The 24,027-nt window shown below is 47.2% G+C and overlaps 1 protein-coding gene across 2 annotated transcripts; it reads left to right on the top strand.

The window, feature by feature from the left end:
- Nucleotides 1-522: 522 nt before the first annotated feature.
- Nucleotides 523-23,641, top strand: ZNF202 (zinc finger protein 202). Of its 2 annotated transcripts, none has more exons than XM_040258253.1 (7): nt 523-611; nt 17,006-17,500; nt 18,234-18,444; nt 18,799-18,887; nt 19,815-19,944; nt 20,489-20,599; nt 21,279-23,641. In XM_040258253.1, the coding sequence occupies exons 2-7, from the start codon at nt 17,099-17,101 to the stop codon at nt 22,265-22,267; spliced, it is 1,932 nt and encodes a 643-aa protein (XP_040114187.1). In that variant the 5' UTR covers nt 523-611; nt 17,006-17,098; the 3' UTR covers nt 22,268-23,641. The 2 variants fall into 2 exon arrangements, with proteins under 2 accessions (XP_040114187.1, XP_040114188.1); XM_040258254.1 differs by lacking the exon at nt 523-611 and adding an exon at nt 8,153-8,187.
- Nucleotides 23,642-24,027: the final 386 nt, after the last annotated feature.

Here is a 24,027-nt window from a genome sequence, read left to right as displayed (position 1 = left end):
GTATTATTTGGCCCATTAAAGAAGATGGACACAGGTTCAGAGGTGGATTTGTCCGAATCCCTACAACTGATGGCAGCTACAAGAGGCAGTATTCAACCCCCAAACTGCTCTTTTCTACCATGCTTCCCTGATAATGCAAAGAAAGGAGGAGGGTGGGGGGAGACAAGAAAAACAGGTAAAGATACAGGTATCAAAATTAAAACGAACAAAACAGGCGAAACAGAAAAAAGCAAAGAGCCCCCCCGCTGCAAGGGCACGAGTGTAAATGCACTCCCCCCACAACCCCATAGCCCGTCCCCCTGCAGAGCGGGGCAGGACAGCTGGACAGAAGCGATATGTCTGAAGCCCTTGACTCGGGTTAGCGTCCCGGTGAACAAGAGGCCTCCTAGAACTAGGAGGCACAGAGAAACAAGCAATCCTCCCAGAGCCTAGAAAGGCCCCAGGGCGGCGAGGAGGCGGAGCAAAGGGCAGTTTCCGGTTCCGGGCTCAAAAGCCCCACGTGTTCCGACCCGCCGGGCCCCGCGCGGCTCGGATCCGGCGGCGCTGCCTCTGCCGGGAGTGGGTGGGGGAGAAGCCGGGGCAGGGGAGGAGCCGCCGGAGCTGTTGGAGCCGTGAGTGCTGGGGGCTGGGCCGGGCCGGGCCGGAGCGGGCTGAGCGGGGCTAAGCGGCGAGGAGGGGGAGGGGTCGGAGACCCCGCCCCCCTGAAGTCCCCGGGGAATCGTACTGTCCTGGGGAAGGGGTGGCGGCAGTGCATGAAGGGGGCCGAGGCGTGGTGGTCCCCGTGTGTCTTGGAGGCCGAAGCTAGAGCCTCCAGGGATGTGGATGGCGATCCATGCTTCTTTCTTTGCAGCCACCGCCCTCCGCCCCCTCCTGAGGCCTGCAGAAACGCAGTTAGTTCGTACCTCCCGTTGCTTCCGCGCCAACGGCCCCCCTTCCCCCTGAAACCGAGGGAGGAGTGGTCGAGGCCCCTTCAGTTCCGGCGGCCTGAACTGTTTTCTCCGGCGGCTCGGTGTTTTCTCACCCCGCTTCCCACCTGGTTAAAGCAATCCTCCCGAAGGCTCCCTGTCCTGGCGAGTCCCATCACTTGCCAGCCACTAACTCCGCTGCAACACACGCAGATACACTCACCCGTGATTTTATTACCCGTGATCATCGGGAGACCATCTGTTCTGTGCCTTTTCAGCTCACCGTGACCGATCCGAATCTTTCAAGCTAGCGACTGCTGTCTTCACTTGCAACTTGCAACATCCCTCCCCCAACCCCTAGCAGCTAGTTTTGGCACTTCTCGACACCATCGCTACCCTCTTTGGGAGTATCCGGGCCCGGCTTTTTGTCTGATTTCACTAAAAGTTTGTTAGTTTGTCTGCCATGGATTTGCTTCGTTTTCTCGGAAACTTGTCAGCCAGGTTTTAATTTTTCTGGACACGGATGTTCTTTTCTCCTGGTCACTTTGATAACCCTGCCTGCCTTGGTCCTGGGGTGCTCCCACATCTTAGCACATCTAGGGTCTACTTAGAGGCTAGACTTACAGCTGTTGCTTTTTCTCTGTCCACATTCTGCTGGTGACACCCAGGGTAGCCTCACTCAGAAGCCACAAGGAAAGCTGGTGGAGTCGCTCATCCCTCCAACTTCTCTTCCAAGCTGCTGTATGGGCCTTGAGCCAGAAAGCCACTTAGGAAGTGTGAAGCAGCCATGGGAGGCTTGTTAGTGGGAGATACATGACAGGGGAGCTGTTAGGGATTGCAGGCATTTGTCTTGGGTAACTTTGTGCTTTTACCGTCCCGTGTAAGAAGGTTGGCAGGGGTGGAGGGAGGACGGGAACTTTTCTTCCTAGGACCAAACACCTGGGATTCCTAGTCTTTCCCCGTTTCTTCTGCTGTACCACTTTTGCACTCTCTCTATATATACTATATTTCAGTAGACAGTCATTTCAAGGGCATATCAAGGTTTACTACTAAATGAGGGACTCCTGAGCATTATAAATTGTACAGATGAGGTAACTTACAGGTTTACAACATTATTTTTCCAATTATTTGGCAGAGGCGTAAAACATAATGGTCCTAGACACTTTGCTGCCTTTACATTTGGGCAGCACTGGAAAAGTTGGACGCCCTCTGCTCGTATCTTAGATTTCCTTCCTTTGCTTTTGGTACTGGTCCTCAGACTAACCAAGCATCGGCATCCCCTGGAAGGCCCACAGGTTACTGGAGCCACCCCCAGAGTTACTGTCTGTAAGTCAGAGCTGGGGCTTGATCATTTGCATTTCTAACAAGTCCTCTGGTGCTGGCGCTACTGATCTGGCTTTCTCAGAATGAGAACCACTGCCTTTGGCCAAACTTCTTCACACTTCCCAGTGGTTTGAGCATCAGAAGAGCTGTGTGTGAGCACTTCTGTGCTTGAAACTAGTAACACGATCTTGTGTGGGTAATATAACCACTTAGGGCTGAGTTCTTTCATTTGTAAAATTAAGAAAATGTTCTTCTTTGCAGCCAAGTGCAACATTATCTTAAGCTGAATTGATGGTGAAATACTGAGTTTTCCCCTGGATTTTCTTAATTCTCTTAATAGGAGCTTTAATTTTGATCATATAGCTTATACCCATATTCTCAAGTTTTGCTGTGAGTTCCTAGTATATTGAAGTCCCTGCTGTTTTTTTGACTACATTAAATTCTTTGGGATCAAGGCCTGTGCTTTTTTCCCTCTTTCTTTGCCCAGCATCTTGAATTGTGTGGGAAACACAATTGATGTTCAGTAGATATTTCTGGGCTGAACGAACTTCATCCCTTGCCTTTCTTTCTCCTCTCTTGAAGAACTTTCTCTTCACTAATTCTTTGTAACAAAGTAGTATATGACTATGCCACCTGATTCTCCACAGGGGATTGAAATAAATGCTTATGTCAAATTCCTGTAACTGTCCCCAGAAACCCTGGTACCCACTGATTCTGAACTACAACTGAATATTCAAGTTGGAGAAAGAGAAGTGAGCCACTTAATTAAATGCATCACACTTTTTATTGGGCATCTTTTTTAATCAAGTGTTTACCAAAGCGTTAAGAACTGGAAATATCAAAATATATAAGGAGGCCCTTGCCTTCAGGGATGGGGCTCACAGTGGGAGACAGACACTAAACAGCACAAGAATGGCATCCTGTGATTACTTCTACTTTAGGGCCGTGACGTAGTCTGCAGTGGAAACCTGGTACTACTCCGATTCTTCTGGTCCAGCAGGCATGGGTCCCATCCTTCATCATCTCATCATATGGAGGGGAGCAAAGCCAGGAGGAAGTCATCTAGATACAGAGCAGGGAGTATCTTGACAGAATATTAATTAAAAACTGAAAACATAGTGAATGACTTTTGAATTAACTATTCTGAATTATCCATATTTACACCTCGGGTCAAACTATGTTTACAAAATATATTATCCTTTTTTTTTTCTCATTAAATAATGGTTCCTCTATGTGATTGACATTGGCCATATTCATTGTAGTGCATTAAATGCATTTGGCTAGTTTAACTCTTGTTGGCTGCTGCATAAAAGCTGCTGCCCTCATCAGGGTGGGTGTCAGGTTGGGTGGTCACCTTTTTCAGATTAGTTTTTGATGTTCAGTTTTAAACTGAGGCATATAGATTGGCCCGCTTTATTCAGGCTATTAACCACTGAGTAAAAACCTGCAAGGTTAAAAAGCCTAGCTTCATGTTGGAGGTTAACCACTAGGCTCATGGTGGCAGGATGTTTAATTCTGGACTCACAACCTGTATTTGGCCTCTGGCCCTTCTCAACTCTTGAGTAAATTCCTCTCAGTATCTTCAGGCTAAGCTAATAAATTATGGCTCAAGTACTCAATAAAGAGGCCACATATCCTTGTACCCCTCAAAGCTCCTCTGTTACCATCAGAAAGCTGGATAGTTTCTCAAAATGATCCAGCTCTCTACCTTTAGGTAGAAGATCATCCCCATTTTCAGGATGAGTTGATGTGACTTGTCTCAGATGATACATCTCCAGGAGGAAGAACACAGGTTGTCTACCTCTGAAGGCAGAACTGTCAACGGTGGATCAGGAGTGCCTCCTGGGCCTGTGGACATACCTATCAGTTCAGTTCAGTTGCTCAGTCGTGTCCAACTCTTTGTGACCCCATGGACTGCAGCATCCCCAGGCTTCCCTGTACATCACCAACTCCCAGAGCTTGCTAAAACTCATGTCCGTTGAGTCGGTGATGCCCTCCAACCATTTAATCTGTCATCCCCTTCTCCTCCTGCCTTCAATCGTTACCAGCATCAGGGTCTTTTCAGATGAATCAGTTCTTTGCATCAGGTGGCCAAAGTATTGGAGTTTCACCTTCAGCATCTGTCCTTTCAGTGAATATTCAGGACTGATTTTCTTTAGGATGGACTGGTTGGATCTCCTTGCAGTCCAAGGGACTCTCAAAGAGTCTTCAACACCAGAGTTCAAAAGCATCAATTCTTTGGCGCTCAGCTTTCTTTATAGTCCAATTCTCACATCCATACATGACTACTGGAAAAACCAGAGCTTTGACTACCTAAAGGAAACACTTTGCTGCTGCTGCTGCTAAGTCGCTTCAGTCGTGTCTGACTCTGTGGGACCCCATAGATGGCAGCCCACCAAGCTCCCCCCTCCCCGGGATTCTCCAGGCAAGAACAGTGGAGTGGGTTGCCATTTCCTTCTCCAGTGCATGAAAATGAAAAGTGAAAGTGAAGTAACTCAGTTGTGTCTGACTCTTTGCGACCCCGTGGACTGCAGCCTACCGGGCTCCTCCACCCATGGGATTTTCCAGGCAAGAGTACTGGAGTAGGGTGCCATCGGCTTCTCCGAGGAAACACTTTAATTAAAACGAAAGTGAATTATTGCGATTATTATAGCTTTATTTACAGTTTTCATGTTTATATTTACTCTCAATTACATTTTTAGACCTTGATCCTAACCACAAAAGGCTACAAAATTTGGGGGCAGGAGATATTTATGTCTTTATATGTTGAGTCTAATGAAGGCAGAAAAAATTAAATGGCAAGACTGTCTTAAATAGTTTTTAAACATGGTTTGAAGCACACTGATCATGATGTGTTAGAAGGCAAGAAGTCTGTGAAGTTTTTCCTTTTCATTTCTTTTGCCTTCTGGGTTAGGTTTTCAGAGGCCGTCTTGGGTATACAGGTTCAGCTCCAGATGGCTGCAATAAAGGAGATCCCACGGTAAAAAAACATGAATTTTTTTTGGTTTCCCCAAAAATTCTGTTTCCACTGTACTGTAATCAATTGTATGCAATAGCATTATGTCTAAAAAAATGTATATACCTTAATATTAAAAGGCTTTATTGCTAAAAAAAAAAAAGATGCTAATCATCACCTGACTCTTGAGCAGATGATAGTCATTTAGCTGATGGAGGGTCTTGCCTTGATATTGATGGCTGGTGACTGATCGGGCTGCTGTTGGCTGAAGGTTGAGGTGTCTGTGGCAGTTTCTTAAAATAAGACAGCAGTGAAGTTTACTGCATCAGTTGACTTCCTTTCATAAACAGTTTCTCTGTGGCAGGCAGTGCTGTTTGATACCATTCTACCCACAGTAGAACTTCTTTCAAAATTGAAGTCATTTCTCTCAAACCCTGCCACTACTTTATCAACTAAGCTGTATAAATTCTAAATCCTTAGTTGTCATTGCAACAGTTTTCATAGCACCTTCCCAGGAGTGGATTCCATCCCAGGAAAACACTTGCTTCCATAAGAAGAGGTTTCTTATTCATGAAGGTTTTATCATGAGATTATAGCATTCAGTCACATCTTCAGGCTCCATTTCTGAGTCTAGTTCTCTTGCTATTAAATAATAAGACTTTAGGGTCGAAATTAGTCTTTCATCCATGGGCTATGGGATGGTTGTTGTGTGAGCAGGCATGAAAACAACATTAATCTGTACATCATCAAAGCTCTTGGGTGACCCGGTGCATTGTCAATGAGAAGTAATATTTTGAAAGAAGTCTTTTTTACCCTTAGAAATAGGTTTCATCAGTGAGTTTAAGATATTCAACAAACCATGTTGTGACAGATGTGGTGTCATCCAGGCTTTGTTGTTCCATTTATAGGGCACAGGCAGAGCTGATTTAATATAATTCTTAAGGGCCATAGGATTTTCAGAATAGTAAATGAGCAGTGGCTTAAACTGAAAGTCACCAGCTGCATTAACCCTTAACAAGAGAGTCAGCGTGTCCTTTGATGCTTTGAAGCCAATTATTGACTTCTCTCTAGCTATGAGGGCTTCCCAGTGGTGCAGTGGTGGAGAATCCGCCTGCTAGTGCAGGAAACGGAAGAGATGTAGGTTCAGTCCCTGGGTTGGAAAGATTCCCTGAAGTAGCAAACGGCAGCCCACTCCAGAATTCTTGCCTGGACAGTCCCATGGACGGGGGAGCCTCATGGGCTACGGTCCATGGGGTTGCAAAGAGTCAGACATGACTGAATATACACACTGTAGCTATGAAAGTTCCAGATGGCAACTTCTTCTAGTAAAAGGCTGTTTTGTTTACATTGAAAATGTGTTGTTTAGTGCAACCACCTTCATGAATTTTCTTAGCTAGAGCTGGATAACTTGTAGCTTCTTCATCAGTACTTGCAGCTTCTCCTTCCACTTTATGTTTATGGAGATGACTTCTTTCCTTAAACCTCATGAACTAACCTCTCCTAGCTTCAGACTTTTCTTTTGCAGCTTAACTCTTAACTTTTCTTTTGCCTTAACTCTCTTGGCCTTCACAGAATTGAAGAGGGCTAGGGCTATACTCTCGGAGAAGGCAGTGACGCCCTACTCCAGTACTCTTGGCTGGGAAATCCCATGGGTGGAGAAGCCTGGTAGGCTGCAGTCCATGGGGTCGCTAAGAGTCGGACACGACTGAGCAACTTCACTTTCACTTTTCACTTTCCTGCATTGGAGAAGGAAATGGCAACCCACTCCAGTGTTCTTGCCTGGAGAATCCCAGGGACAGAGGAGCCTGGTGGGCTTCTGTCTATGGGGTCGCACAGAGTTGGACACGACCAACGCGACTTAGCAGCAGCAGCAGCAGCAGCAGGGCCATACTCTGGATGAAGCTTTGGCTGGAAGGATTCAACGATCCTTTGAATTGGCTGGTTTGATCGTCTATCTAAACCACTAAAACTTTCACCACTTTCTTATATTTATGAATTCCCTGGAGTAGCACTTTTAATTTTGTTCGAGAACTTTATCTTTGCTTTCCAGTTTGGCTAACTGGTGCAGGAGGTGTAGTTTTTGGCCTGTCTTATCTTTGAATGTGCCCTCCTCATCAAGTTTAATGATTTCTCATTTATTTATTTGAAGCAAGAGACATGTGACTCTTCCTGTCACTTGAACACTTAGGGCCCACTGTAGGGCTATTAATTTTCTTAATTTCAGTATTATTGTGTCTAAGGGAATAGGACAAGAGAGAGATGGGGGGACAGCTGGTCAGTGGAGCAGTCAGGAGGTACACATTTATTGATTGTTTGCTATCTTATATGAGTGCAGTTTGTGGCACTCCAAAACAATTGCAGTAGTAACATCAAGGATCACTAATCACAGATCACCATAACAAATATAAAAATAAGTTTGAAATATTGCAAGGATTATCAAAGTGTAATTACATCAAGGGAGCTAATGCTGGTGGAAAAATGGCTTGCTCCATGCAGAGTTGCCACAAACCTTTTATTTGTAAAATGAAACAAACAAAAAACCACATTATCTCTGAAGCATAATAAAGATGAAATGCAGTAAAACGGGGTATGCCTGTACACTCTGGATTTGCCTCAGGTTGCCTCTTCCTCTTCAAGGGAGGGGACAGAACTGTGATTTAAGTAGAAGCGTTGCTAACGTGGTCTTAGGCGGGAGAACCTATCTTTAAGTTTTCATCCTGTCTGTGTCCCAAGGACCTTGTTTAATCTTCACTTGTCAGTGCTTTCAAGGACTCTTGTCTTGGTTTAACACTTTATTTTTTCTTTTTCTGGCTGCACTGAGTGGCTTGCAGGATCTTGCTTCCCTGACCAGGGATTGAACCTGCACCATGGCAGTGAGAGCACCAAATGGACTAACCACTGGACTGCCAGGGAACTCCCTTGTATTAGTCACTCAGTCATGTCCAACTCTGCAACCTCAGGGACTGTAGCCCGCCAGGCTCCTCTGTCCATAGAATTCTCCAGGTAAGAATACTGGACTGGGTAGCCATTTTCCTTCTCCAGGAATCTTCCAGAGCCAGGATTCAAACCTGGGTCTCCTGCATCACAGGCAGATTCTTTACTGTCTGAGACACCAGGGAAGCCCAGAAAACTCCCTAGACACTGTACTTTAGATGTAATAGTAAACAGACCAAGATTTTAAATCTGTGCATTTAAATTTTTTTCTTGGAATTATGATGAAATAAACACAAGCTGGAATCAAGATTGCCGGGAGAAATATCAATAACCTCAGATATGCAGATGACACCACCCTTATGGCAGAAAGTGAAGAGGAACTAAAAAGCCTCTTGATGAAAGTGAAAGAGGAGAGCGAAAAATTTGGCTTAAAGCTCAACATTCAGAAAATGAAGATCATGGCATCCGGTCCCATCACTTCATGGGAAATAGATGGGGAAACAGTGGAAACAGTGTCAGACTTTATTTTGGGGGGCTCCAAAATTACTGCAGATGGTGACTGCAGCCATGAAATTAAAAGACGCCTACTCCTTGGAAGAAAAGTTATGACCAACCTAGATAGTATCGGAGAAGGCAATGGCACCCCACTCCAGCACTCTTGCCTGGAAAATCCCATGGGTGGAGGAGCCTGGTAGGCTGCAGTCCATGGGGTCGCTAAGAGTCGGGCACGACTGAGCGACTTCACTTTCGCTTTTCACTTTCATGCATTGGAGAAGGAAGTGGCAACCCACCCCAGTGTTCTTGCCTGGAGAATCCCAGGGACGGGGGAGCCTGGTGGGCTGCCGTCTGTGGGGTCGCACAGAGTCGGACACGACTGAAGCGACTCAGCAGCAGCAGCAGCAGATAGTATATTCAAAAGCAGAGACATTACTTTGCCGACTAAGGTCCATCTAGTCAAGGCTATGGTTTTTCCAGTGGTCATGTATGGATGTGAGAGTTGGACTGTGAAGAAAGCTGAGCGCCGAAGAATTAATGCTTTTGAACTGTGGTGTTGGAGAAGACTCTTGAGAGTCCCTTGGACTGCAAGGAGATCCAACCAGTCCATTCCGAAGGAGATCAGCCCTGGGATTTCTTTGGAAGGAATGATGCTAAAGCTGAAGCTCCAGTACTTTGGCCACCTCATGCGAAGAGTTGACTCATTGGAAAAGACTCTGATGCTGGGAGGGATTGGGGGCAGGAGGAGAAGGGGATGACAGAGGATGAGATGGCTGGATGGCATCACTGACTCGATGGACGTGAGTCTGAGTGAACTCCGGGAGTTGGCGATGGACAGGGAGGCCTGGCGTGCTGCGATTCATGGGGTCGTAAAGAGTCGGACACGACTGAGCGACTGAACTGAACTGAACTGAACTGAACTGAAAGGACTTTTGCTTATCATTTAAATCTTGCCTTCTTCCCAAAAGAGTTTAAAGTAATTTGAAGGAAAGAGAACAGAATATATGGAGCATCTGCCATATACCAAGCTCTGTGCTGAGCAATTCATTATGTTACTTCATTTATCCTTTAAACAACCATGTGAGGTGTGAAGTGTTGGCCACATTCTGAAATTTGGACTGAGGTTTAAGGAGTATCCCCTGGCTAATAAATGAGGAGAGGGGTCCAGACTAAGGCTCCAGAGCCCCTAACCATTATATGTAGAGTGTGGTTAGATATTAGCATAAGAATAACTAATAGTAAAGTGGAAGAATCTTTCTAGTAGGAGGGTCTTAGTGGGTAATCTTTAGTTTTAAAGAACAGTGCAGGAGTGGTAAAGGGCAGTGAACAATATTTATTGGCTGATTTCTAGAACAGCAGGAGGAGCAGTTGCCAGGTCTGGTTAGCCCCAGTGAACAGACGTTCACATCTCCAGGCTTTGGGCCTGCGTCATTCAGAGAAGGGAGACTGGGAGGGATTTAAGTATCAGCTGAATATCATCATTTGAACCTCTGATCACTGTTTTCTTCTGAAGATTATTTGCCAGTAAATAGATCCAGCAGATCCTATCGTTCTTTAGGTTAGATGCTGTAGGACTACAGACCACCCACATAGTAGTCACGTTTTAAGCTAGAGACCCAGGGGTCTTTTCACTGCCTGTAGTGTTCTGTTCGTGTCAGTAGGATTGAGTTAGGGCCTTCACTGGCGCACGCATGTGTGTGTGTGTGTGTGTGCGTGCATGCATGTGTACTCAGTCGTGTCTGACTCTTGGCCACCCCATGGACTGTAGCCTGGCTTCTCTGTCTATGGGATTCTCCAGGCAAGGATACTAGAGCGGGTTGCCATTTCCTCCTCCAGGGGATCTTCCCGACTCAGAGATTGAACCCGTGTCTCTTGAGTCTCCTGCATTAACAGGTGGATTCTATCCCAGCTGAGCCACCTGGGAGGCTCACTAGCATGGGACTAACTCAGGGACAGAGACAGCTGGACCAAAGACGGGAGAAATGTCTTGCCTCGCCGCCTCTCCTCCCCAGTGTTGCCCCAGACATCTTAGAAGCACTGAAGAGACTAGGTCATGTGGCCTGCCCAGGCCAAGGCTCATGAAGCGTCTCTGCAGACATCATGTTCAAGCCTTCTGAAACCAAGTCTGTCACTTTTTTTGGCCTGGCCTCAAGATCTCTCTATAGCATCCTGGTTTTGGGTTTTTAGCTATCACTGTAGAGCCATTCCAAGGACAGACACTGAGGGGAGGCATTAGAATAGCAAAGGCAACGAATTCCTAGGCAGACTTGCAGGGTAGCCCATCCTGTAAAGGGCAGAATAAAATACAGTGTCCGTTTTCTGACTCTAGTACTGACGTGTAACATTTGCACAGCACACTAGTTTGTAAGCTCTCACAGACCTCAGTGAATCCTGTGTATTAGGGGCGTGGTTGTCTGCAGAGAGTTTCATCCTCTACAAGCACTCGTGTCGATTGTCTCAGAAAACTCCAGGTGCATAGGGATGTGGGCCTGGACATACATCTCTGGATACTGAATCTGGTACTCTTCCCACAGCACTGCCCACCTCCTCCCTTCCCATCTCCTGCCCCAACAAGGACAGCTCTGCCTCCCCTTATTCTGCTGTTGGCTGATTTTTTAAAAAATATTTATTCACACGTTTGGCTGTGCCAGCTCTTAGTTGTGACACACAGGATCTTTGATCTTTGTTGCAGCATGCAGTATCTTTAGTTGTGGCATGTGGGATCTAGTTCCCCCACCAGGGATCGAACCCAGTCCCTCTGCATTGGGAGAGCAGACTCAGCTACTGGACCACCAGGGAAGTCCCCGCTGTGGCTGACCTTTTGCCTCCACCTCATCTTCTTAGTCTGCCAAAATAAATACAAAACAAGCAAGTAGGTTTTATGTAGTGTTATTATATCCTCTTGGGGGAAAGCAAAGCGCTGTAAGAGCAGTACCCTCTGTTGTGGCACATAGACACTGTAATAGGGAATCTTGTGGACTGTGCTTCATGAAAACAGTGAGAGTTCCTGGCCGGTTTTGCTGGGGAAGTTCTTGGACTTTTAAGACATTAATAATAGAAATCCCTTCATTAAGCTGGAGACCCTGTGTATCAATACCATCTTCTTCCCCTGCCTTGCAGATGTGGGGGGGCATTGTCCTGGTAAATCATCATTGTGCAGTTGGTGAGTTGTGTCCAACTCCCTTTGTGACTCCATGGACTGCAGCACGCCAGGCTTCCCTGTCCTTCACTATCTCCCAGAGTTTGCTCAAACTCATGTCCATTGAGTTGGTGATTCTATCTAACCATCTCATCCTCTGCCACCCTCTTCTCCTTTTACCTTCATTCTTTCCCAGCATCAGGGTCTTTTCCAGTGAGTTGGCTCTTCGCATCAGGTGACCAAAGGATTGAAGTGTCAGCATCAGCCCTTCCAATGAATACTCGAGTTTATTTCCTTAAGGATTGATGAGTTTGATCTCTTTGCTATCCAAGGGACTCTCACCACAGTTTGAAAGCATCAATCATTGTTGTAGTTGCATTAAATTACTTTATGTCTGGTTTTGTGATTATTAAAGTTGATTCAAATCTTCAGAGGAAAATAACTTTGTTTTTCTTTTCTAAACACACAGTTCTTGTGACTTATATGTGGATTATCCCAGGGCAACCTGAAGATTCCTTGTGATGAGTTGTAGTTTTCTCACTTCAGGAACCACTGACAGTATTCTGTTTCATTCACAATCCAAATAACAAGTGTTTTTTCCTTATTTATCCATCTGTCTAGCATACAGTTTGCTGAACAAATGAATGAATAAAAATTGTAAGACACTGGATCTGTCCTTCTGGAGAAAGACTTAAAAAGACTTAGCGTGGTCTTTGCCTGGGAACCTGTTGATAGCCTTGAGCTGGGTGCTGTCCAGCCCTGTCCTCAGAGCTTCGTGGTCTGGTGAATTAAACAGGAGTGTGAATGATTCTTACCACACATAAAGTAGATGTATGTGTGTGCTGTGATACAGGGTCTCGGTTCCTGTGCAGACAGTCTGGGAGGACCAGGGAAGGTGTCCAGGAAAAGCAGATCTGAAGGATGAGTAGAGTTGATCAAGTAAAGGGGGTAGAAAGGGTATTTCAAGGAGTGTCAACAGCATCAGGAACAAAAACCCAGTGAAAGCATAGAAAAGAGAGAGAGCTGTACATGCAGGCAGTAACGTACAATGGAGTAGCAGTCATGGGAATAAAGGTGGGCAGGGGCAAGGTCTTGCAGGGCCTCGAGAGTCAAATTATAAGGAGTTCAGATTTTTTCCTGTGGACAGTGTGGAGGTGTTGGCTGATTTTATAAGTTAGGAAGTTTAATCAGGGACTTCCTTGGTGGTTCAGTGGTTAAGACTTCACCTTCCAGTGCAGGGTGTGCAGGTTCAAACCATGATCGGGTAGCTAAGATCCCACAAAACATAAAACAGAAGTAATATTGTAACAAATTCAATAAAGATTTTAAAAACAGTCCACATCAAAAAAAAAAAAAAAAAAGACCTCACTGAAGTATTGCAGGTGGAACTGATGTGGACATGACTCCTGTCCATTTCGGGATGCTGGCACTCATCCACCTCCCTTCCCCAAAGCTAAAGGTAAATGTGTAGGTTCCAGAAATAAAAGCTGGAGGAGGGAGTCAGTCTTGACTCCACCACAGCCCAAGGAGATTTCACACCAAAATAAAGGCTTCTAGTATTTGGGGTTCTAATACCTGTACTCCCAACAATGTGATATGAAAGTGGGGGACTGGTGGGGACAGGGGAGGAATATGGAGTTGAACCATCTGCCAGCCTGGAGCCTGGAAAAGCTACTCCTGTGAAAGTGTGTCTACTGATAACACGGAAGGGCAAGGGAAGTGTAGGCCTTTATAGCCTTGGGTCAGAGGCTTAGGCCTAAATAACACACTGTCAGCATGATTCAGGAAATACTCTGAGAAACTAAGGTCATTGAAACCACTAGTACTTGGGTAGAAGCAAATGAAATTTTATTCAAAGGGCTCACTTTTATAACCTAGGACTCTCAGGTCTCCCAAAGAAAATGGGCAAAAGCATTAAAAAAATTACAAACTGCTCATGAAGAAAAACCACCATGAGGTAGAGCTGATTTAATATGTAGGAAAATTAGCCCAGGGAGATCTGTTAATTATGGAACTTTCTAGAACAGGCCATGAAATTACATAGTACATGTTTTCAGGTAATAGAAAAATGAAGTGAGCCTGAATGAAAACTGCTTTGAGATACAGATTTTAAGAATGAATAATTTGGTTGTTAATGTGCAGCGTTGCACATTAGACAGCATGTTATAGCTGTTAAGAATGAATTGCTAGGACTTCCCTGGTGGTCCAGTGGTTAGGACTCTGCCCTTGCAATGCAAGGGACATGGGTTCAATCCCTGGTCACGGAACTAAGACTTCACGTGCCATGTGGTGTGGTCAAAAAGCTTAAAAAGAGTGGATTACTGACATTGAGGTGAACCTGGGGCAGTTGTGCACGTATGCTTAGTCGCTCAGTCGTGTCTGACTGTGCGACCCCATGGACTGTATCCCACCAGGCTCCTCTGTCCATGGGATCCTCCAGGCAAGAACACTGGAGTGGGTTGCTATTTCTTTCTCCAGGGGCAGTTGTAGTGAAGCAGAAAATGATGGGGACATGAAGAACCCCTCAGGTTGCACATGAAGAGTGGTGGTGGGGACAGCCACCAAGAGGACACTGGTGATATTTGAACCCACACACATGCCTCTGTGGTCATAGGGGTTAGTGGATCATCAAGCTTTGACTAAGGGAATGGCAGAGGAGATGAGATGGATGAACTTAAAAGATTTAGAACATAGATTTAACAAGATTTGGTGAATAAAAGAGAATAGAAATTTACAGTAGGAAAGACTTTCATCCTGTTAATGTAGGAAGGAAACTTCAAAGTGGAAACTTACTCATTTAGATGCATTTATTGTGCGATTTCTTATGGGTATTGGAGATTGACTACAGCATAGCTCCCTACTTCAAGAAGTTTCACAGGAAAGATACACGATGGCTGTGTGATATGGCAGATTTAAGATACAGATGTGCTCAGATAGCTAGGGAAGCAGTGATTCCTAACCATGCTTAAGGGCCAGGGAATGGGTTCAAAGAAAGCATCTCAGAAAACATGAAGCCTTATCTATGTCTTGAAAGACAAATTTAACCTAATGAAGGGTCAAGATTCTGAAGGAACTGCATGTGGAGAGGACAAAGAGCATAGGGCTTTTGTGTGCTTCACATGCACTCTGTGTGTGTGTGTGTGTGTGTGTGTGTGTGTGTTTGAAAGGAGAGGAAGGCAAAGGAGTAACAAGATGAAGGTCAACCTAATACATAATCCTTAGAAGTTCATATTTCAGTTACAAGACAGAGAGGAGTGATTGAGTATCTTAAATAAGGAAGGGACAGGACCAGATTTGTGAAGAGCACTGACTCTGGTGGTAACGATGAATGGTAACTTAAAGGTAATGAACCTGTAGACAGGTAGCTCACGTGTAGAGGCAGCTGCAGTAATCCAGAAAACTGATTAAGACCTAAACTGCAAATCCCGGAAATGAAGAAATAAGAGCACACATGCAGCATCGGGGGTGGGAGTTTTCCATACATAAGGAACAGACCCTTAGGGACTTGGAGGTCTGTAAAGACATGCTACTGTAGGGAGGTGAGCAATGCATTCATTATAGCAGGTGCCACAGAGGAAAGGGGAGGATACGAGCCCTGAACAGTAAGCAGGCTGGTTGTGAAGGGCTTCGTGTGCCATGCCAAGGATTTTGGAACTGATCTTCCTTACAAAGTTACTGTTTTAAAATGTTGGGTAATGCCATTGTAACTGTAATTCAGAAAGATAATAGTTAACATTGGGGCACCATCGCTCTTCTAAGCACTTCACAGATACTCCTCATAGTAACCCCGTTAGATGGATTCTATCCTTACCTCCATTCTGGAAATGGGGAAGGAGGATAAAAATTGACCATGGGCCCCACACCTCAGAAACAGTAGAGCAAAGATTCAAACCCTGACAGTCTGGCTGTCTGACTCCAGGACTCTCAATCTTAATCATAGATGCCTTGGGTGTTTCTCAACCAGGGTGTACATCAGAACCGTATGTAGCATTTCTTAAAGATATGGTTGTCTAGATTGACTTGAATCAGAGTGTCCAGAAGAATGATGTGTGATTCTGTGTTCTGCAAAAGCTCAGCTGGTGAATTTGTTGCACTCTGCTCATAGCTGAGTGCTACAGGACTCCCAATAAGGAAGTCATGGCAATAGTCCAGGCAAGAGGTGAGGGCCCAGGCAGGAGGAAACAGACTTAGAGGCTTAAGAGGCAGAACTGGTTTAATGAGCTATAAGCAACAGGGAAGAATCAACATTGAATCCAAAGATTATAAAGTTGAGTGTTTACTTAACAAAGTGATGATCTCAACCAACAGAGGATACCAGGGAGATGGGTGGATTTGGGAATAAGAATCATGAATTTAGTTTTCAGCATTCAGGTTTGAGGGTCTGTGAAGTGAAGTGAAGTGAAGTGAAATGAAGTGAAGTGAAGTCGCTCAGTCGTGTCCGACTCTGCGACCCCGTGGACTAGCCCACCAGGCTCCTCCGTCCATGGGATTCTCCAGGCAAGAATACTGGAATGGGTTGCCATTTCCTTCTCCAGGGGAATCTTCCCAACCCAGGGATCGAACCTGGGTCTCCCACATTGTGGGCAGATGCCACAACCTCTGAGCTACTTAGTTCCATGACCAGGGATTGAGGGTCTGTAGTTCTCCCAATTAAAGACATCTTAGGAGGAAGGTCGCTTCAGGGGGTGCCTGTGTGCCAGCCGCTGTTTCTGTGGCTTTCCTCACTGGTACCTCATATAGTCCTCCCCTCAAATCTCTGAGAGTCCCCACTTTACAGAAGAAATTGATAACGGAGTGTGATCATTTCACTGAACCTCCATTAAGTCTTCTCTATTTCAGGCCTATTGATGTGTCACTTCTCGGAACATATATCCCCATGTATATGTCAGCATGTGTGTGTGTGTTTGTAAAACAGGTTGTGATCAATACCACATTTTTAGCAGGCAGTTTTAAGTGTCCTTTCTCCTACCGTTTTCCTTTAAGGTTCACAGATTTTATGAAATAGAAATGCAGAGTTTTTCTGTTTTTGTATGAGGTGTGATCCTTGCCTAAGAAAAGGAATGGGAGAACATACCTTCCGGCACGGATTACCCTATTCCAACTAGGTCTATGTACAGAGTATGTTACAGAGATTAGGGGAAAGGGAAGTTGAGTTCGGGAGTGTTATGTGTACGGGATTAAGACTGAGCTCAGAACTGTGACTCCTGTGCCTTCGTGCTTAGCCTGTTGTCTGTCTTCACTTCTCTACTCCAGGTCCCTTGAGAGGAAACTCCTGGAGGCGCCCAGGCTGATAGAGGGGGAACGGTGTGAGCTCTCGATGGTTTGAAGCCACCTCAGAGCCAGACAATGGCTACTGCCTTGGAGCCGGAGGACCAGGATCTTTGGGAAGAAGAGGGAATTCTCATGGTGAAACTGGAAGACGACTTCCCCTGTCGGCCGGAGTCTGTCTCACAGAGGGATGACCCTGTGCTTGAGACGTCGCACCAGAACTTCCGGCGCTTCCGCTACCAGGAAGCAGCCAGCCCGCGGGAAGCCCTCATCCGACTCCGAGAACTGTGTCGTCAGTGGCTGAGGCCAGAGCGGAGGACGAAGGAGCAGATCCTGGAGCTGCTGGTGCTCGAGCAGTTCCTCACTGTCCTGCCCGGAGAGCTGCAGAGCTGGGTGCGGGGCCAGCGGCCCGAGAGCGGCGAGGAGGCCGTGACCCTGGTGGAGGGTTTGCAGAAACAGCCCAGGAGACCAAGGCGGTGGGTGAGGAGGGGGAGTCCTGATCTGTGTGATGCGGAGGGGGTCTACTGGCTGGAAGGATGGCTAGGGCTCACAGAAATCACCTCGTAAACTTAACTGGCTCTGCCCTTGGGTTGCACCTAGATCCATACGCCCCATGGGACAGTGGAGTGAGTGTGTGTGTGTGTGTGTGTGTGTGTGTGTGTGTGTGTGTGTGTGACTTCCTCGTGTGTGTGTCTGTGTGTCTGTGTGCCTGTGTGTGTGTGTGTGTGTGTGTGTGTGAGACTTCCTTGTTCTTGAAACACCTGCCTGGGGAGGCCGTCTTTGCGGCTTCATCACCAAGGGTGATACTGCTTTCCTTTTCCCTTTGGGTATTGAACCTCATTTTCCTGGGGTGGGGGGAGAATTCTATGACTTCCTCAGAGGTTCTTAGCCCCTCAGTCAGAGAGGCCCCTCCTAAAACAGCAGAGGGTGATCGGAAGGATGGCATCTCAGAGCCCCAGTGATGGGCAGGGTTGAAGGAAAAAAGAAAACAGAGTGGTATCTGAATGTCCCGTGCTCCCCTCCCCGCCCCCACTAGTTGTTCTGGCGACAGTAACCTGAGCTTCCCCTGGCACACACCAGGGGGACAGGACTTCCCCTCTTTACCTGGGCCCCCCTGGGAGTTTTCTGATCGCAACTTCTCCTGATGTAAGTTCTGTGACACCCAGGACTTTATCCTGACTCAGCAGTGACTGGAAGTTGGAATTGTTCCCAGGTGACTGTCCATGTTCACGGCCAGGAAGTCCTGTCCGAGGAGACAGTGCCTCCAGGAGCAGAGCCCGGGTCACCTAGTGAGCTGCAGGACCCTGCACAGACCTTGGCCCCCGAGGAGCTCCGTGAGGAGACCACACAGAGCCCAGATCTGGGGGCGTCAGAAGAGCAGACCCCGTGCCAGGAGTCGGAGCTCCAGCCCCTGCAGGAGAGCGGTGGGAAGCCCGCAGGAAGGGGGGGTCATGGCTGAGTGATGGGTGGGGGTGTTGCTCTCAGACCTGGAGGCTGGTAGAGCATGAATGGAGGAAGCCACAGGACGCAGGGTATTGAAAGGAGGCGGTACTAGCCGTAGTCTCGCGAGAGCAGGGCCACCGTGGACCGCAGAACTCTTGGTTGTTCCCCTGGCATTCCTGTAACGTTATAGGTGGCAGCTTCGGGGTGACTCAAACTGTTCTTAGGCCAGTGTCTCAACCCCACCCTTCCCACCAGAGACCATGGGGAATGCTCAGCTCTTTGCTGGTTATAGGGCTGCCTTGCATGTGACTCATCTCCCCTTCCTGTCTTCTTAGAGGTTCCAGTGCTCCAGGACCCAGCCCTTCCTGAAGAGAGGAACCCTGGAAACTCCGAGATGGTTGCCCTTCTCACTGCTCTGTCACAGGTGCGCCCTCATTTCCGTCTGCACCGCAGGGAACTCGAGGAACCATTGAGCATTAGCCGTACGCTGAACAGGTCAGACAGGACGCAGGCTTCCACTGTCCGTTGCCAGGTTAAGCTCTGAGTTCTGCGCGTGTCTGGAAGGGGAGGAGCTGCATCTCACAGAGAACATCTTAGTTGGATCTACAGGCTCCAGAGCTGCTTGATTTGCCACTGACCCGAGGGACTAACAAAATGGGGTTGTTTTGGGAAAACTGTGGTACAGCTTTGAAGTTGTCAAATGAAGATTTGTTTTTTATTTTAAGAAATAAACTTGATAGTCATTTGTAAGGGTGACTGACTGGCCTGCAAAATCGATTTCTGATTTTGGTTGCTGATCTCTTCTAGGGACTCATTCAGTCAGGCCATGGCATTCATGAAGAGTTCACCAGGTCAGGAGCCCTGAAACTAAGCTGAGTGGCTGGAGAATAAAGGAATAGAGCTCATCCTTGTTTTTAGATTGTAGAGCTGAAGAGGGAATTCCTGTTGATGCTAGGTAGACTGTATAAGTGGTACATGATTAGGTAAGGGCAGTTAGGAAGAACTTCCTATAAAAGATGAATTTTTGCAGAGATACAGATAGCATTAGACTGATGACTTCCAAGACCTTTCTCATATTGTAAATAATATCCTTGGGAAGAACAGTGTATTCTGGTGCTGAGGGAAAGTGGTTGGATTGGAGGGAACAAGAAGAGGGTCAGTTGCAAGAGCAGAAACTTGGGAAGCAGCAACAGAAAATGAAACACAGGTGTCCTGAAAGGAACCAGGTGTCCCGTCTGAGTTTCTCTGTCTCTTGGATGGACTGTGCCTGTACCAATGACCTTCATTCCAGGAATTAGATATGAGGCTCCATGAAGCGTCACATTGTAATGGAATCCTTGTGTTTTTTCAGGGCTTGGTCACTTTCAAGGATGTGGCTGTGTGCTTCTCCCAGGACCAGTGGAGCGATCTGGATCCAACCCAGAAAGAGTTCTATGGGGAATACGTCTTGGAAGAAGACTGTGGAATCGTGGTCTCCCTGTGTAAGGAATTTCAAGTGTTTCTAGAGTGTCCTGAGCACAAAGATCTTCCTCTTGTTGGAAACTGAGGGTGTCTTAGACCTGTGCTTGTACATACTACACTTCTCTTATGCTGACCCCACCGGTGACATGAAAGGACAGCTGAAGAAGATGATAGCTTTCAGAATTAAAGGGAAGAGAAGATGCCTAGAAAGTAGTTGGAAACTCGAACAAGAAAATAGAGCTGCAATATTATAGATTCAGTGTGAGTTTTAGTTTAGTGTGCATAGGTAAGCATATCAGTTTTGAAGCAAGCAATAAAAGTTTGGAATATTCTACTTACTTGAATATAGGAAAAGAGAGTAACACTGCCAGTTGTGTGATTACTGAGTTGCCGGTAAAAGGCAAGAGATACACAGTTCCCGTCAGGGGCTCAAGCCAAAGAGACAGAAGGTTTGAATGGCCTGCCTATGGGATTTTTCTTCAGTCTACCGAACAGAAAAGATCTGCTCTTGACACAGGGGACTGTTGAGCCAATCGTGATGTCCTGTTTCCCTCTCTTGAGCAGCCTTTCCAATCCCCAGACTAGACGAGCTCTCCCACATCAGAGAAGAGGAGCCTCTGGTCCCAGAGCCTCAGGAGCCTGAAGAGCCAGAAATTCTGAGTTTCACCTATACAGGTGAGGAGTGATAGGAGGTCTGCCCCACCTTCACCCCCTGGCTGGCAGTTCCTCTAGCCAGTGTTCCCCTCGCCCTCTGGAGAGCCTCTGTCTCTGGTTCTTCTGACGGCTCAGCCAACACCACTGTCTCCCTCTGAAGCCAAACATTCTCTCTTTTCTCCCCTCTTCACACCTGTCATTGGTTTCAGGGCTCTGTAATACAAAATGGTGACAAGAAAAAAAGGAAACTTTTGGAATTGCAGCTATACCATTTTTTAAGCCTTTACACAAACTCTTGATCCCCAGTCTCCACATTTGTTCTGCACACAGACTTCTCTAGTTGTGATGCACAGGTTTAGTTGCCTCACTTCATGTGGGATCTTAGTTTCCTAACCAAGGATTGAACCCACATCCCCTGCATTTAAAGGTGGATTCTTAACCGCTAGACCACCAGGGAAGTCCCTCCACATTTGTGAAAGGAGGATGATAATGTTTGTCCACATGAAGGCTGTTGCCAGCATGAGATAACATGTAAGAAAGTTCTCAGCATATAACAGGCACTCAGTTGACCAGTTACTTCTTTTTTTCCAGCCTCTGCAGTTGAGAAACGAGTTTCTCTCTATACAGTCTTGCCCTCTCAGAACAGTGTAAAACTCTTTTACCTCTGTAATCTCCTCCTTTCTCCTCTCTGTTTCTACAGGAGACAGGAGTGACGACGAGGAAGAGCGTCCTGAGCAAGAAGATCTGAGTTTGGAGGATCCACACAGGTCTGTGTCGGGAGATGCAGAAATTCACCAAACTCCAGACTGGGAAATAGTCTTTGAGGATGATCCCGTTAGACTTCCTGAAAGACGATTCGGCACAAAGATTTCTCAAGTCAATAGTTCAACGAATCCTCAGGAAACCATGCCCGTCTACCCGCTGTTAGGGAGACATCATGACTGTCCTGTGTGTGGAAAGAGTTTCACTTGTAACTCCCACCTCATTCGACACCTGAGAACTCACACAGGAGAGAAGCCCTATAAATGCATGGAGTGTGGGAAGAGCTACACACGGAGTTCCCATCTCGCCAGGCACCAAAAGGTACACAGGATGAACGCTCCTCACAAATACCCGCTAAACCGGAGGAGTCTGGGTGAGGCCGCCCCTCAGGCCGAGAGAACCCCACCCGTGGAGAAACCCTATAGGTGTGAGGACTGCGGGAAGCACTTCCGCTGGACTTCCGACCTCGTCAGGCACCAGAGGACGCACACGGGAGAGAAGCCCTTCTTCTGTACCATCTGTGGCAAAAGCTTCAGCCAGAAATCCGTGCTCACCACCCACCAAAGAATCCACCTCGGCGGCAAGCCCTACCTGTGCGGGGAGTGCGGCGAGGACTTCAGCGACCACAGGCGGTACCTGGCCCACCGGAAGACGCACGCGGCCGAGGAGCTGTACCTGTGCAGCGAGTGCGGGCGCTGCTTCAGCCACAGCGCCGCCTTCGCCAAGCACCTGCGGGGACACGCCTCGGTGAGGCCCTGCCGCTGCAGCGAGTGTGGGAAGAGCTTCAGCCGGAGGGACCACCTCGTCAGGCACCAGCGGACACACACAGGCGAGAAGCCGTTCACGTGCCCTACCTGCGGGAAGAGCTTCAGCAGAGGCTACCACTTGATCAGGCACCAGAGGACCCATTCACAAAAGGCCTCCTAGCCAGGGCTGCACGCGGGGACACCTGCCTTCGGCCCTCTCCCGGGGATGGACTGGGTGAGGCCCTCTTGTCGGCTGGAGGAGACCTTGTCTAGGGCATCTGCCTGACCTGCCCAAGTCTGATGACACCTTCCCACAGCTAAAGTAGCCCCTGGCAGGACCTCTCAGCCTTCCTCCACACCGTCAGGAGATGTTCTTCCCAAAGTTTGCCTGAAATGAGGCCTCTCCTTGGCTAAAATGCTCCCGCCTCCTCCTGGCGGGTGTGAAACAGGGGGAGTAGAAAACAAAAGAGGTTAGGCTTATTATACTTGCCCCCATCCTGAAGACGACTTAACAGTCTCAGCTTTGAAGTGGCCCAGGACCAATCCTCAGGGTTGGTAGGGACCAGCCTTTACGATGCCGTCCTCCCTGGGCTCTAACATTAAAGCACACAGCCCTGAAGTCAGGGCAGGAGAACCACGCCTCACCCCACAGGTTACCTGTACAAACCTCTCACTGGTTCACTTCCTCACCATGCACTTTCCTTTGACTCTGGGGAGAGGTGTGAGTAGCATTTGATGGGCAGAAACATGAAGGCAGCTTCATGTAGACCTTGTCAGGCTGCTCTCCTCTCCAAGGTTAAAACGACACCAGGTGCCAGGCACTGCTTGAAAGGGGGGCCCAGTCAGCAGCCTCTTTCCTCGTGGGTGTTTCTCCTGTGAGAAGGCTTGTGCCTGGGCCTCCCAGTTTCTTGGTTTTGTCCCTGGCACTCACTCTGCCACAAGTGGGATGTAGCATTAGGGTGCCAAGGGATTCAGTAAAGCCTGATTAAAATCATGGTGAAATCATTTACATTTCCACGTATATACAAGCCCACCCACCCTATCCTCATCACATGGGTTTGTGAGGGGATTTTTGAAATGGTATCAGCTGACAGAGGCACTCTTAACGATTGTAGAATCATGGTGGACAGGCTCACTTTATTTACATGAAGGAAACTGGAGAAGATCTGAGCTCAAATTATGGGAAAATTAAGAAAGCTGTTGCTGCTGACCAAGGCCATCCAGACTATTCTCCTGACTCCCCACCCTTATCCTCCCCACCTCGCCCTCTGACATCAGGGAGACCTGAGACCCTGAAGAATTTTCCAGGAGTAAATGGCTTTCATGTCTGCCTTGTTTGCTTTTTCTTACATGATTTCATTTTCATGTAAGAACTAAAGTGTAGGCTCTCTTGGCCCAAGGGTCTCTGTTGTCTGGTAGAAGTTCTGTGGAGCTGAGGCTGAATAGTTATGAACCTCGTCTGCTCTGATTGTGGGCATGGCCAGGACTGGGGAGACCATTCCCTCCGTCCATGGAGCACAGGGTATGGGATTAAAGCATGAAAAGGGAGACTGTCCTCTGTGCCTGGTTTCTTCTGCTCTGTTTCTCGAGCTCTTGTGTGCCAGTGTTCACCTGAAGAGCGTGGGTAGTGGGAGACAGAGCCTCAAGCTCAAGAGCTCAGCAAAAGGGATTCTCGTTCTGGTCAGTGATGGTGTTCCAGCTGACTGGCTTTAACTCCAGTTGACCATTGTCCTCCTAGAAGCATGCACATATGAAATTTTTAAAAAGGAGTACTGACAGCCAAGATCCCTGGTTCCTAGGGCTTTCCACCCATCCAGTTTTCAGGACTTCATGTTCCCAAGACTTCTGAAGATCATTCATACAGAGAGATCTGGGAGGACAGGATAGTTATCTGTGAGGACAGAAAAGCCTTGGCATGGTTAGCAGAGCTATAGGTGAAAT

The sequence above is a fragment of the Oryx dammah genome, unplaced genomic scaffold, assembly GCF_014754425.2.
Source record: "Oryx dammah isolate SB20612 unplaced genomic scaffold, SCBI_Odam_1.1 HiC_scaffold_17, whole genome shotgun sequence".
NCBI classification, from domain to species: Eukaryota; Metazoa; Chordata; class Mammalia; order Artiodactyla; family Bovidae; genus Oryx; species Oryx dammah.
Note: the sequence above shows the minus strand (reverse complement) of the source record. Positions and strands in the feature narration are given on the sequence as shown.